The sequence below is a fragment of the Pygocentrus nattereri genome, chromosome 3 (genome assembly GCF_015220715.1).
Source record: "Pygocentrus nattereri isolate fPygNat1 chromosome 3, fPygNat1.pri, whole genome shotgun sequence".
In the NCBI taxonomy this organism is placed as follows: domain Eukaryota; kingdom Metazoa; phylum Chordata; class Actinopteri; order Characiformes; family Serrasalmidae; genus Pygocentrus; species Pygocentrus nattereri.
This window is the reverse complement of record NC_051213.1, coordinates 41,018,538-41,034,815: the sequence shown is the minus strand read 5'-3', so window position 1 is coordinate 41,034,815 and position 16,278 is coordinate 41,018,538. Positions and strand designations below refer to the sequence as shown.

At 39.1% G+C, this 16,278-nt stretch overlaps 1 protein-coding gene across 5 annotated transcripts in view; it reads left to right on the top strand.

Annotated features, from left to right (window-relative positions):
• dtnbp1a (dystrobrevin binding protein 1a) overlaps positions 1-16,278 on the top strand; it is a 38,173-nt gene that overhangs the window by 18,603 nt on the left and 3,292 nt on the right. For 3 of the 5 annotated variants that reach the window (XM_017724542.2, XM_017724539.2, XM_037537199.1), the window contains 2 exons: positions 12,684-12,839; positions 15,992-16,132. In XM_017724542.2, coding sequence (XP_017580031.1) covers positions 12,684-12,839; positions 15,992-16,132 — 297 coding nt within the window. Of the gene's footprint in view, positions 1-607; positions 921-12,683; positions 12,840-15,991; positions 16,133-16,278 lie in introns of those variants that run through there. The other 2 variants (XM_017724543.2, XM_017724540.2) reach the window with 2 other exon arrangements.

Below are 16,278 nucleotides of genomic sequence, written 5' to 3'. Positions count from 1 at the left end.
TCTTGCAACATTCACGTGGAACTTGATTTATTTTTCATTTGTAGATAAAGGCAGCGAACACATCATTTTTGCAAGTACAAAAGCAAAAGGCATTATGTGTAAATATGCATTGGAAGTGTATTAAATATCAAAAAAGTGGCTGCAAATGTGTTTCCTCTCACTGTAGTGCATAAAACATAGATTTTCTGCTGAGGATGGAACTGGATAGTTCATCAGGATAAGGTGCTAGGTTATGTGTCAAATAAAGCACATGTTATTTTGAAATGCATTCAGGTTTATGTCATATGCACAACATGTCAGGACATATATGCATTGAAATGCTTGTGGTGAGGCTCAGGTATCACTCTACAGATAGTAAATAAGTAAAAGTAAAATAAACCAATTGAAATATATAAAATTTACACAAAATCTAGGGGAAATATACACAAAATATAGAGAAATAAACACAAAATATAGAGACAATATATATTTTAAAGTGACTTAAGTGACTCTGTGTAATTGTTATTTAAAGTGACTTAGTTTTAAAGTGTTATTGTCCATAGCAGAGATGAGATGAGACAATAATAGTAATAATGCTTCATGGTGGCTGTCTGCCTCCTCTCCTCCCCCATCAATGGTCTGAATGGTACATTCCAAGCTTGCATCTCCTCGCTACAGCTGTGCCTTTAGCACTGTATCCCTGAGCAGGCAATGCCTCCGCATCGGACAGCGTAGAGAAGAGAAACGCTGCCTGCGTCTGTGTGGTCTGCAGCCTAACTGTACAGGAGCTTTAAACGTGGGGAAACATGCTGGCTTAACTGTACCTTTGCCAAATCCAAGCCCGCGGTCCCTGATTTGTCGACTCCGCTGTCCGCTCATCTTCATCAGAGAGAGAAGCATGTCCTCGCCTGGAACGCTGGACAGCAGTAAGGAAAATTTGTGTAGGTGTTTCTCAGACCTTGTTTGCTTGTTCTGCTGTGGATGCGGTTCAGCTAACATGGTGATCAGGACTGCAGCTAATGAGGAGTCACGCAGCAATGTGGCAGCGTTGCTTTTGATTATTGTAGATTTTTAGTTACTGGAATTTTGAATCACATACACTTGTTGTTCGTGAGGTGGGTCCTTTGAGCTTTGTTGAAACTGAAAGTTTAGTTTTGGATCTTCAGTTGCACCATAACACAGTTGAGGAGCCTTGAATGGTGACATCTCTGAATCTTTGGCCTTTTGAAGGAGGAAATATATTGACAGCTTTGCAGCTGCTAATTTATTTATTTTTTGATGCGTTTATGAGGTTTTAAAATAGATTTGCCTTTATTGTTCCTTGACTGTTGTTATTCTTCAACCACAAGGAGATGCTGAAGTGCTTCTGTGAAGATCAGGTCTGGTGTCTTCCAGTTGGTGTACTGGAAGTGCTTTTGGATACATACGCCATAGTACCTGAATATATTTTTCTGATGTCTCTTTTCTTTTAGGGCCTGACTAATATAAAAAATTGTCCCTTAGTACCAATTTTAAGGATCCAAAACTTTTGGTAACCAATAATATCAGGCAGTATTATTTAATATAGGTAAACAGGACTCTAGGGACTGATGTAATTGTTAAATATGGTTCTGTTCTCAGTTGTTCAAATGCAAACAGTAGAAAAACAAAAACGTTGTTTTTTTTGTTTTTGTTTTTTTTGTCGCTTGGGAGGTGGAGTTTCTGTTTTAACTCTGATGTTTTGTGATCTGGCCTGTTGTTGTAATAAAACTTGTAGCTTAGTAGGCTTGGCAGTCACTTGTCTAAGAGCACAGAAGCATTGAAATTACAGCATTAAAAAAAGCCATTTGTATGTCATACGTGAATATATCCGTATCTCATTGGTAGCATTTTCATCTATATCAATAAATGTCATTAATTGTGTGACACAAAAAATATAATTCACTTAATTTTCTATTTAATCTAAATGATCTCAGTCAGGCAAGACGTGTTTAGTCTCCGAAGCTTGCGTCTTAAATTTTACATCAGAGCTCCAAAGCTAATGTACAGCTAAAAAGTAATGCAAGTCTAGCATGATAGTTTTGGCACAAGTTTTACACCGGATGCCCTTCCTGATGCAACCCTCACCATTTATCCGGGCCTGGGACCGGCACCAGAAGTACACAAAGTACACCCCTAATGGCTGGTTTGGAGACTGTGGCTCTGTCTAAAAGACAGGAGGCTGAGCTGGAGGTGGCGGAGATGAAGATGCTGAGATTTTCGTTGGGAGTGACAAGGATGGACAAGATTAGAAATGAGCAGATCAGAGGGACAGTGAAGGTGGAGCAGTTTGGAGATAAAGCCAGAGAGGCCAGGTTGAGATGGTTTGGACATGTGTTGAGGAGGAATAGTGGATATATTGGTCAAAGAATGTTGGAGATGGAGCTGCCGGGTAGAAGGAGAAGAAGTAGACCTCAGAGAAGGTTTATGGATGTAGTGAAGGTGGACATGGAGATGGTTGGTGTGAAAGTAGAGGAGGCAATGGATAAGGCAAGATGGAGGCAGATGATCCTCTGTGGCGACCCCTAAAGGGAGCAGCTGAAAGAAGAAGAAGATGTGCTTATACATTTCATACTCTCGCCTTGAATGTAGCCATTGCCATCTTAGACAATCAAAATCAATTTTTTTCTTTAGCAGTTTGGTATCACTGCTTAAATTTGCTTGGTTGGAGAAGGTGGCTGAGTGTTACATTCGCTCTTTGTTGTAGGGGTGGCCATGACAATATTGTCATCGAGATAGATGTCAAAAAGTGTTGTTGTCTGTGCATATTGTGGATATTGTCAATATTAAAAGAACACTATGATGAAAGAAGCAGGTATTTAAAGAGAGCCTAAATAGTCCTGTTGAAGTGATTTGATCAGTATGTGAAATGCTGGATATAAACTTTGTATTTTTACATTTTTGCCCACCCCTTCTTTGAAGTCTAAAGCAAAAGATGTTCTTGCTATCTACAGAAAGACAATAGAGAAATGCACCACAAAGTTGCCCAATGTAAACAGCTACTGTGAATTCACTCCTTGGTGGTAATAGCAGTAAATCCAACAGTAAATGTTAGTCTATCACACCTATGTAATGATCATTAGAAGCAAATGTATAAGCCTCATAGCACCAGAAAGATGTCTTCATGAACAGAGCTCACTGTTGAAGCTTGTATCTAATTAAAATAGACCTTTTTGTACCTTGTTAGTTCATGTCCCTCATCATAGTAGGCAAACTCCATGTTATGACAGATAATTTAAAAGAGAAAATTGTTGTTTTCTTGCAGTGTTTCATGAATGGCAGGGAATATAATATTAAACCAATAACTTTTCACCTGAACCTCCCACCACCCCCGTCTACCACATGAGTCACCAGTAAGGAAGGAAGATGTTTTATGATTCATGTTGATTTGTAAACTGTGGTATAGTAATTTCTATAGTGGTTACATTCCCACACTGCGGTTTTACTATACCAATGTAAAGGGAGCAACGTCACTATCACTACATAATACATAAACCCATCAGCAAAAGACACGTTTTCTATAAATAGATGGATTGGGGTCTAGTTATACATTTGAGTCTTGACACGGCAAATACCAAGAGGATTAGCCCTCTGCCCACATAATCCATATGCTTGCTGTTCTGTACCCCATTTTAAGTACGCTATATTCATTTCCATTTAAAGCCCTGATTAGAAATAGCTGCAACTGGCAGGCTAATTTTCTGGCACTGCAGCTGAGGCCTGTAAGATTATACCTACTACAATGAAACCTGTACACTTGTTATGTTCTGCAAAAGTAAGCTCGGAACTGGTCCAGCACTGACAGGTATTTAATAAGGCTGAAAGTCAAAAGCGATTTTATAGGCTGAGAAATCATGATGTGTCAGGGAGACCTTGTTTTGATATTCTTGTTTAGTGCTTTGACATAATGAATAAAAGCCATTCAGTGATGATAGAATAAACCAGTTAAGCTTGCTTGAGATGATGTTTTAGTCCAGAGTTCACTAGAAATGGTATTCCCAGAAGTAGGAATGGTATTCTCAAGGCAGAGTTTACCATTACCAGTTGACTGCATTGCTCTGAAGTCTTCTCACTGCCATGAATATGGATGCATTAGCGCTGCCATGTAGAGGAAGGTAACCTCATTAAGATGAGCCATTAACCTGACTGGCCCGTGGGCTTCGCCTCTGCTGTTACCATCCACTCCATTACCCTTCCACTGATTACCAGCCAGGAGACAGTGTACTCACAGCACTGGAGTGTGAGGGGGTTTCCTTCAGCTGAAGAATGCTCCTAATGGCGGAGGGTGTGTGTATGTTCCTTGTGTTTGTGTGCATAGAGAGCAGTTTAAAACAACCATGATGGGGGAGTACTTTGAGTGGGTTTCAGACACTTTTCATTTACAGAGTTTACAGAACATGCTATCTACTTACTATCCACTTACTTTGTGGGTATGAACTCAGGCCCGATTTATATATATTTTGGCCAGTAGTGATGGTTAATGCTAAGGATTTATCAGTATTGGCAAAATTACCACTAATATTTATACACTGTATTGCCAAATATATGTGGACACCTGACCATCACATGTGAGCTTACTGGACATCCCATTCCAAAACCATAGGCATTAATACATCAGTGCCCCATCTCCTTTTGCGACTGTAACAGCCTCCAGATTTCTGGGACGTCTTTCCAAAAGATTTTGTAGTGTGTCTGTGAGAATTTATGTACATTTAATAAAAAGAGCTTATATGAGGTCAGACACTGATGTTGGACCAGAAGGCCTGACTTACGATTGGTATTCCAGTTAATTACAAAGATGTTTAGTATGAGTTGAGGTCAGGGCTCTGTGCAGGCCAATAGAGTTCCTCTACATTAAACTCGTCACAGGGGCACAGTTATACAGCAACAAGAAAGGACTTTCCACAAATGTTACCACAAAGATGGAAGCATATAATTCTCACAGATGTCTTTGCATGCTACAGCATTCATATTAACCTTCACTGGAACTAAGAGGCCTTGACCAAAACCAGACCATTATTGTTCCGCCATCAAACGTTACTGTTGGCTCTGTGTGTTCTGTTTGGTAGTACATCTGCCAAACCCAAATTCGTCCATCAGACTGTCAGATAGTGAGGCGTGATTCATTACTCTGCATTTCCACTGCTTCATAGTTCAGTGGCGCTGTACTTTACTCCACTCCAGCCAGTGCATGGCACATAGCTTGTGTGCAGCTGCTCAACCATGGAAACCCATTCAATGAAGCTCCCGATGCCCAGTTCTTGTTCTGATGTTGCCCTCAGAGAGAGTTTGGAACTTTATAGTGAGTGATGCAACAGGGATAGGTGATTTTTACGTGCTATGTGCTTCAGCATCGGCAGCTCCACTAGGAGTTAACCGGATCTAGCAGGGCAAAAATTTCACTAAATGGCCTGACAGTGTCTAAAAGCACTGAGCTCTGCTGCATAATTAATTGCCCATTTGTGATTTTAATGGTCTCGTTCTTTTATGCCAGACTTGTTACAGTGGCTGATAAGCTGGGATACTTGCTAATACTTGCCTACTTTAATTACACCAACATAGGCTGTACTGGTAAAAACACTATGCATAGCTAACCGTTAGCATATGGGAAACAAGTTAACATTAGAGCTGTAGTACTAAAGTCTGGACTGGACTTGTATCAGACTTGTCTTGGAGTCAAGAAAGTTTTGTTCTGTTTTTTTCTTTGCAAATTGAGAATTTAAAAAAGATACAGATAAAACACAGATAAAACGAAAGAGAAATGTTTAAGATTTTTGTTTAAGATATTTCTAAGTCACTTCAAATGTATGCATATTTGTGACATTGGCAATGTTAAGGCCTTTGTTTAAAAAAGCAATTTTTATTTAGTCTTATACTTTCCATTGACGTGTGTTGACTCTCAGGTGCTACGTGGAAGTCCTGTAGAGCATGTATGTATCATTTCTTAAAAAGAGGTTTTTCAGTGCCTGTTTCAGAACATGTTTGATTTTCGATGCTCTCTTAAAATCATTACACATGTAACTGTCCAGCAATATGCTTTACCAATTTAAGCTTTTTAATATCGATATTGTTATCAATCACAATCTATTGGTATTGTTCAGGCCTTAATATAGATCCAGTATAACATTATTATAGGGGACTTGTTATTAACCATCTCTGGTGAAGAGAGTTGTGATTCTCTGAGGGCTGGACTGACTGGGCTGTCTCAGTTCTCGTGTAGCTGCAGTCGTGCATTTTCTCCTTCCCCTGTCATACATTCATAGTGTGTGATGAATGTGAGGATTGTGCCTGAGGGTCATACACGCTTTCATTCGTCATTAGCCTCTAGAGATGTGCTAAGGAGGACGTGGTCAAAAAAGCATTCGGCACGTGAGGCTGTGTAGCTTCTAATTGGTTTTAATTTACGGTCTGGACGTAACAGGACTGAGAGACCATTTGTGTTATTTTAGCTCTGATCGCCAGCACATTGAATTTGAAATGAAGCAGTGACTATAAGGTTAAAGCTTACAATTAGTCTTATTACAAGAATATTTGCGTGTATATTGGGCCAGCCACCTAAAAATACCTCCCTTTTTATACATGTTTCTAACATTGAGAGGCAACAGCAATATACGCTAGATGCAAATGCCACATCTAGGATCAACTCTAGACCTTTTGTTAGCTCTCTTGCATAAACTAGTGATGCAACAACACGCATCTAGTCAAGATGCAGCCAAGCAGCCAATAGTCCAATTATTTACGGTCATATGAAAAGGGGCCACTGTATACATAAAAGGCCATGCCTCGTATGTAATTCACTCAGTGTAGATGTAAATATCTACAGATTAAGCTGACATGTGACATTTGAAGTCAACATCAGGCAGAGACTAGGTAGACTCACTAGACACATTGACTGACTTGTGACTCAACTCAGACCTGCGCCCAAGGGACTTGCAGCCCGACTCAAGACTAAAGACTCTTATATTTGATTCAGTACTTAATTAATTTTTTTGACTGATATCCATCCAGTACCGATAGCGTATCAGTATCAGGGTGCACCGAATTGAAAGCAGTTGATTTAATAGCTCATCAGTTTGTGCTCACTATGACATGAGTCTACCTGCGAAATCAAAATTGGTATTCATTCTAGAAACCAGCCGTGTATCCCTTGCAGTGGATGAAATAATCCAAGACACTGTTTTGTCTAGGCCTGTTTACACTAAACATATCCCTTTATAAAGAAGACCTTTTTTTTGTTTGCATGATGAGATGGAAGAAAAAGCACACAGCCTAAGGTCTAAAAGGAAGTCATGAGTGAATGATAGGTATTATGGAAGGGGGTAAGAGGGACTCACATGATGATGATGATGATGATGCTGCTGCGGAATATAACCTTGACAGGCAGACCAGAGCAGATTATCCAAGCAGGCAGGCTGAGAAACTGCTGACAAATGTTAGGAAAAGTCGTAGGTGTGCATGTGTCTTGATAGAGGAGGTAAGCTGACCTTATTCTGCCGTTCTGCGTAAGTTTTCCTCTAGTCTACATGCTACACAAAGGAGGACAGACCAGAGGTATGTCATGTACTGTACCAATATTCTAGGTTATGCTTTCATAATGGTTGAAGGGGAACAGCTTGGCAGCTGTAGGCAATGACAGGATTTTGGGATTCAGTGAACTTCTTTGGCACAGTTGTCAGATTATGGGAAGGTTTTTTGTGATATTTGTGCATTTTGTGATAATGGGGTAACACAGACATGAAAAAAATCACTGATTTTAAGGAGGTAAAATTTCAACAGATTGTTAATATTGACTGACAATTTTAGATGGTCAGAAATCGTCACTTTTGGTTAAACTTTATTGAGTGATATGAGGGAAGCACAGCTGATCATATTAAATTATTGTGGCATATAAATGCTTTGGAAAGATTTGACCAATACTTTAAACGAATATTTGATTGTATTTAATATACTCTGGAAGGTTGTATGTCTGCATCAGCCCACAACTCCCACATCACTACACTGATATTACAGAATTATAAAATATGACAGAAGCTCTTGGAGAGTCTAAAATATAAATATTGTAGCACTTAGGCCTAGATTTACAAATAATGGGCACTAATTACTGATAGTTTACTGGCCCTTTGCACCTGTGGGGGTTGCTAATTTAGCAGCTTATCTACTAAGAACTTTGATGCCAATGAACCTAGGTGTAACTTCATAATTGACATATGGGCAGTTTAACATAACAAGGTGTACAAACCCATTTCCACAAAAAATCTGATGCCCATTTTGAATTATAACTAAATATATTTGAACAAAAATAAACTCTTAGCAATCTTGCAAAGACAAGATATTTAATGCTTTTATTAACTTTATTGTTGTTTGTAAACTGATACAATACATTCCAAAAATGTTGAGATAGGGGCAGTTTGTGAGAGTTTAGTGATAGATAGTGATAGATAGAGATGACGTTTAGTGATAATTCCTCAGGCTTTGAGACACATTTACTTCAAAACAATGGGATCTAACTGCTCACCGTGTGTCATTGAGGGACAGGGATGCAGTCTCATGTCCTGCTCTAAAATAAAGGGTGTGGCTAAAATAAGGCTTTGCCTATGGACAAAAACTTTGTGTTTCTATGGCAACGTGAATGCAGGTGATAGCATTTTAATGAAGTTTTTTGAAAACTAAACTGATCTAGATTTTTAAGCTTCATTTTAAAAGAAATCAAAATATCTCTAAAAGAAATGGAAGTATTATGTTCCCAAGTTGAAATTTAGGGGTTAGGATTTCAGGCAATTTTCGACAGAAAGCACCCAATAATTGATGGTTTTGTAGATATGTAGCTTATTACTATCTCAATTAATGTCTCAGGTTTAAATAATCCTAACATAATCCTTGTAAATATCTGAGGTCTGTTTTAAATAGTTTTTTAAAACTGTGGAATGGCAGTGTATGAAGGCTAACAGGGTAACATTGATATGAGAAAATTTCACTGATTTCAAGGAGATAAAAATTCAATTCAGTATTCAAAAATTCAATAGAATGGTCCATATCGGTCAGGCTCCATAGTCCAACCTTGTGTTCTGGTTGTGACTGTCATAGTGGAACATGCTACCAGTAAACAAAATGTGCCTCTAATACTGCTTATAAGACGTACAGTACTGTGCAGAGAGTTCAGAGACCACCCTTCATTTAATTCTAATCAGAAGTCATTAGCTGCAAGTTAGAAACTTTTCAGCATCAGGAAAAAAATCTGAAAACATATTTACCAGAAAATTGCACAAAAGCCTCATCAACTAAATATAATAGCACATTTGCTTTCAGTTCTTTTTAAATAAGTCTGCAGGAATATTTTTCCACAGTTCAGTCTCAGAAGTTGGTTTTATTTCATCCTTTTCATAATCAGTGTAATCCAAGTGGCATAGAGCAGGGCAGTATGGCACAGTATCACAATACTGCATGAATTTTTCATCATTCATGAACATATTTTTTTCTGACACTTGATAAGTTGGAACAAGCAGTAGTGCCGTATTTAAAAAATGCTACCAGAAACTATGAATCCAATGATTTGTATCCAAAAAGACAGCATGATATGCTCAGAGAAGCATGTTGTGACGTAAATTATTACAACAATGGAAAACATTGCCATATTGCCCAGCCCACTTTGCAGTGGTCAGTCCATTGTTCTGAGAAGACCAGCAGTTTATTTGTCCGATCTGTACATGTTCTTTTTTGTCTTTCTTTTCTTTTTCTCAGTGAGGGCTTCTTGACAGCTACACATCCTTTTAGACAAATAGCATTGAGTTGAAGATGAAAGCTCATCTGAAGGGGGCTAGTTTTGGTGCTCTTCCAGGTTGTGCATGGTTGTTAAGAGTTTTGCAAACTCCTGGGTTTTTTTTCACTTATTTTTCTTTGACTTCACGCTTCTTTATGCCAGTTGATTGTCTTGCATTAAATTTTCTTAGATAAAAGTCCTGAAGACCTGGTAATTAAATAAAAGAAGAGTGGTCTCTGACATTTGCACAGCACTGTATAATTCTTTACATTCATATTTTAATGTATTTAAAGCATGCACTCAGCAGCAGAACGCACTCATTGAATGCGCCGTTTAAATGCAGCGCATGTCGCATATCTCTGCATCCGCTCCACAGGGCATTGTAGGAGTTCTCCTTCTGACGAGACGCACTGAGTGTGTTCATGCAGAATAGAAGCGAAGCTGCTTTAGCGCTATAGACACGCTTCCTGCAGTTAAGTGAAGTGGGCGCTCTTCCTGTCAGAGATAAAGAAGATAAAGAAGCGCAGTGTATAGAGTATATTACACACATTCCCTCACATGTTCGCTCATTTACACTCAGCAAAGAGCCTGTGATCTTCTCAGCTCCCTTCTGCTGGAGGAAGTGGCTTCACTGCACTGTGGGGTATGTAGACATGCTTGAAATGATGTGTGAAGAGACGCACTCTATTGCATTGGCTTTCCGCACACAGTTTGTTGTTATGCCTGTATGCGCTGTGAGCTGTGGGCCATGCAGGAAGAAGCAGATGGGTAGATGGCGTGGGAGAAAGACAGGAACACTCAGGACAATGAGTGTGACAGCAGGGTTGGCATTTCATTTAGTAAAGGCAGGATGATGCGACAGCAAACAACAGACTTTCTGACACGCGTAGCGGGTGATACGTGGTGTTTAGCTCAGCGAAAAATCTCATTTGCACAGTTTATCGCAAATGTAGCCAATGAGCAAAGACAGATTTAGTGTCTGAAGTTTGCTTCTTTAGTTTTGCACTGAAGCTCCACGCCTAATGTAGCTAATAAGCAACGGAAACTTTTACATCCTCAATTAGCATTGTGCTAACTGCTGGCTAAATTATAGCATGCCTCAAACTGTTGGGGTTTGTTATTATCATGAAAAAACATGATTTTCTTATAAGGCTTATAATGTTTGGGTGGTTTTTATGTCATTTATTTTTGCATGACTGTTTTCCAAACTTGTCTTTAAACAGTGTTACTAGGTACTAGGCCACTGGTGTTCCTCCACACCAAGCTCATCAAACCATGTCTTTGTGGACCTTGCTTGCACAGGGGCGCAGTCATGCTGAAACAGGAAAGGGCCTTCCACAAACAAAGTGCATAATTGTCTAAACAGGGGTCTTTAATTATAATTCAGTAAGGTCAAGTTAGAGAAAAATTCCTTAAGCTAAGGAATGTCATAGTACAATTCAGTCATATTTCAACAACATTTGTCAGCTTTTTTTTTTTTTAGAGCACGCCATGTGAAATAATTTCCCTCTGAATCACTTTCTAATCTGACTGTTGTTTCTCACCTCGTCCCCCTGGGTGTGCAACACTCACTTGAGTCTCAGTGCTCGTCATAATACATGGATCTGATTCGCTTGATATTTGCAAAGCACATGTAGTGAAGGTGGACATGGAGATGGTTGGTGTAAAAGTAGAGGTGGCAGTGGATAGGGCAAGATGGAGGCAGATGATCCGCTGTGGTGACCCCTAAAGGGAGCAGCCAAAAGAAGAAGAAGAAGAAGACATTTACAAAGCACACGATTGCTCTGTGAGTTTCCCGGGCTGCTAAAGCAGTACCGTAATGACTAGAAAAGTTAAGCCAATTAAAATAAGACCACCCCTTTGAAGTTAAATGATTCTCCATACTTTATTGGTTATAGGTCCAGGTCTGCATAGAACAGCGTCTCAGTCCAGACTTGGACCGTGATCCACCTATTAGTGAAAATATTTTTGCGTGCTGTAGCTTTAACATTACCCTTCACTGGAACTAAGGCGCTCAGCTGGGACCCTAAAAAAGCCCCAGACCATTATCCCTCCTCCTCCAAACCGCTAGGTAGTTTTCTTCTGGCGTCCATCAAACCCAGATTCATCCATCAGGATGCCATATAGAGAAGCATTATTCATCATGCCAGAAAACATATTTCTGCTGTTCCGGACTCCAGTGACGGCATGCTTTACACCCCTCTAGCCGGCACTTGGCATTGCACATATTGATTTTAGGCTCATTTCATAAAGCTCTCGACACAGTTCTTGTACTAATGTTGCTTCCAGAGGCAGTTCTGCCGAGGTGTTGTTGCTCCGAGGTGCTTTCGTTTTTAACATTTGGCCAAGCAGGAAAGTCACGTATCTCTTTAGTATGACTTATTCTACCGCCAGTGTGTATCTGAAAAGATTGCATGGCTATGCTATTGATTTTACACACCTGAGCTCAATAATTGGCTGGGGTGTCCAAATATTTTTGGCCATGTAGTGACGCTTCAATGTGAATTGGTGGGGCTAAACTGCTGAATGCATAGAGTGAATGGGAGTCAATGAAACTTCAACAAATGCCTGTATGCTCTTAAAAAATGTGACCCCAGCCCTATAACAACTTGATGCAGGCTGAGGCAAGTCCAATGGGCAGTTTGAATGATGCTAATTAATAGGGTTTTAGTTCTATTACTTATTAGCTACATTATCCTTGTAACTCCAGCACAAAACCAAAGAACCAAAATGTAGACATCAAGCATATCTTGGCTGATCAGCTACATTTTAGATGAGGTGAAAATTATGCATGTTAGATTTTTCACCATTCCTTTTAGGTTAGATGTAGATGTACTTGATTATGTCTATTATGAACTTTCGGATCAGGCAAATCAGTGAGGCATTAAATATAAAAACTCTCTCGCTCTCTCTCTGTTCCATATGATAGCGGAGCTGGACTCTGAGCATTCCCAGAAAGTCCTGGAGATGGAGCACGCCCAGCAAGCAAAGCTAAAGGAAAGGCAGAAGTATTTTGAAGAAGCGTTCCAGCAAGACATGGAGCAGTACCTCTCTACAGGCTATCTACAGATCACTGACAGAAGAGGTGAGACTTTCCCATGTACATTATGTCTAATCTTGAATTTACATTACATCTTAAACCAGCTGTCTAGACTAATATTGAGCCACTGATGTGCATGTAAACAGTAAATAATCCATTGTTATGGTCCTATTAAGGTCTAAGCTTAGCACAGTTAAAGCTAGTAAAACTCGACATCAGATTTTTTGACACTGGAAATATAAACGCTGTGATTGCTCTGCTGATTTGCATGCAGAGTTTTTGCAACTTTCTGTTGTAATTCCTGCAGCACCATGTGTGATAACAGCTTTGTGAAGCCAAACCAGACAAACATCTTGGTTTTCATGTAAATCTCTTTATTTGTTCCACTGTCTCATGCAGACTTTAGTTGGGCTGTTACTGTTGTTTTTATTATTAAGTGCCCTCAAGTCATTTTTCAATCCTGGCAACCATATTTATAGTGTTTCTCCAGAATGTTCTATGTTCTCTTTGAGCCTTTAGAGAATTATGCTCTTTAAAAATACAGAGGTGTGAAAATGTTTCTGAAGGTATTGATTCAAATCTGTGGACTGTTTTGAGTAAATTTACATGGTTTGCTGATTTTCTAAGTGACAGTCAACACATCCATTACATTTAATGCACCGTTACTGTTTATTTGCTGAATTTAACATTGAAAAAAATGAAACATAATTTGGCTGGTGCAAAAGTTATTGCACATTTCGATTAATTTTTTTCCAGTATGCTAAAACTCAAATAAATAGAAGCTGTGCACTAGAAAATCGCATAAAAATGTGACACTTAAGGTTGTTCTCTGGAGAGAATGTTATTTTCCCCTTAGAAAATCAGCATGTTAAAATCGTGATTTGAATGTGTTTTCATAGCACTTTTATTATTTCCTAAAGAAACATAGTCAAATTGAGTTGTAAGGTCAGAGATTTGCATCCCTAATGGCATCATTTCACAGCATTCATTTGCAGAGCAGGTTGTTTCAGTCATTAGACTCTCTAAACTCTGCTCCAGGAACTGAAGAAATGGAAAGCCTTTTCTTTAGCACGTACACTTTAACAACATTGGTACCTGATTGTGGACCAAAGAATATGTTTCAGGCACAGACTACAAAGACTATATGTGAAAAGCTACGCCCTTAATAAATATTGAAGACAGTTAATGCTGTGTTAAGTGGGAGTTAATGGAGATCCATCAGGATGTTGAGCCAGACAAAACTCACTGTCTCCTCTCTCTGTTCCCCTTCCACTGCTGCCTGCTCTGCTGCTGAGTGAGGTACACTCTACTGCCTTCTCTTGCTACTTCATGCATGTTTGGTTTGGTTTTTGTGGTTTGTCTGTTATAAGAATAAGGGTGGGCGCTATGTAAAATTACATCACAATACATAAAGGCACTTTCATTATACACAATATGTATCATTATGCACAATATTTCATTTTTCTGAGGTTTGCTAACAAGTTAGAGCTGGTGGCGCGTTAAAAATAAGGCAGAAAAACTAGGAACTGAATTTTCTAATCAGTGTTTGCAAACATTAACTCATTTGGAGGGTGTGGGGGAGGAGAATCAAACGCTTGGTAAACAAACATTATTAAATAATGCTTCATCCAGTCAGCTACTTGTCACTATGCAGTTTATTTAGTTACTACACGCTGGTTGATTATGTTTATATACTCTCTGTAATTGACCTTATCTATACTTTTTGCATAGTTATTCACTGACAGTACCGTAGGGGGCAGAGGTGATCTTGAAATGAGACTACAAGTCTGGGGATAACTTTGGGTAAAATGTGATGTGCAAAAGCGGCCCACTATGAGGGTGTTTTAGGGCTCTGTTAATAATAATAAAAATAGTAGAGAGAAAAAAAAAAGTCATAATATTTTGAGGGAAAAAATGAAATATTTTGGGCAGGAAGTAATAATATTTCAGTGGAGAAGTCGTAATATTTTGGAGAAAAAAGTAATAATATTTCAGGAAAAAAGTTGGCTAACTGTAGGGGGGCTGCCAAGACGCTGAGTGCGCCGGAGTTCCACTGACTCCTGTCTCTTTGTGCATCGATCATTTTGATTATCATTCCCAATGTCTGAAATTTCATGCTCTTTGAACCCGTCTGGTTCTTTATTCTAAATAAATACAGTTTCCTGCACAGCCATTTCTTTTACCAATAAGAGGCTGGTGCTGATGTGGCAGGAGACGTAGGGAGACGGAGTATTTATTTATGCTGAAGTCGATATGAAAGAATAACTCCACTCCTACACATCCCTACACAGGAGGTGCTGCCTTCCCTTTGCAAAGCCTTTGGCCACAATATTGCGATTTAATGTCACTTTAATGTCGTAATTCTATGACTTTTTTTTTTTTCCTCAAAACATTTCAACTTTCTTCTCGAAAATATTGACTTTTTTCTATAAATGTTACGACTTTATCCTCGGCATATCATACTGTACGACCTTATTCTCAAAGTCTACTATTCTTATTTTTATTAACAGTAGCTCTAAAACGCCATCATAGCCCACAACGAGGCACCCGTAGTTAAATAAATCAATCAATCAATCAATCAATCAATCAATAAATAAATAAACTCGCCCCAAATTGCTGCAGTCTTTGCTCTTTTATTATCCAGAATACAATTGATTAGAGAAACAAAAAACTAGCAAACGCTAGCTAGTGAAATATTATCATTAGGTAGTGGAATTGATTTGTCCTTTCAAAAGGTGATCTTCATTGTTCCTGCATGTTATGTGTTCTCTGGACATCTACATGCTTAATTGGAGTTATGCTAACTGATCAGCCATGCTAACAATCAGTCCCACCCTAATTAGACTACGTTCCTGCCCACATTTATGCCAATCTTGTTATGAGATCACATCTGGCCCTGCGAGACAAACAATACCCATAATAAACTCAGATATCTTATTGTGCCATAATTTATCAGTCATGATAACATATCATATTGCACACGTATACCTACTATATAAAGTCCCATGAGATGTAATAGCAGTTTAAATTGGTCCAATACGTCCATCCGACCACAGGAAAGGCGTTCAGTGAAGGCTTCATTAACTATGAGCACTGACCATTTACTCTCTCACTCATTAGTGTTTGTTCTCAGAAAACTTTGCTTGCTAAAGTATTCATGAGTGCAGCTCACAGACTTTGTGTTCTTCTCTTGGCAGATACAACAGGCAGCATGTCCTCTATGGAGGTGAACGTAGACATGTTGGAGCAGATGGATCTAACGGACGTGTCTGACCACGAGGCTTTGGATGTCTTCCTCAATTCTGGTGGAGAAGATAACGCTGTCTCCCCAACCGCAGGTAAACCATCCTTATCAATAGTAAAGTAAGACACAGATGGTGTTTTCCAGGTTGTAGGAAAATGAGCACACACACCTGGAGAACATTAGCTGACGTCCGCTAGCTTTAATGGTAGCCTTGTGGCTACGGATGAGGTTATGGTGGGT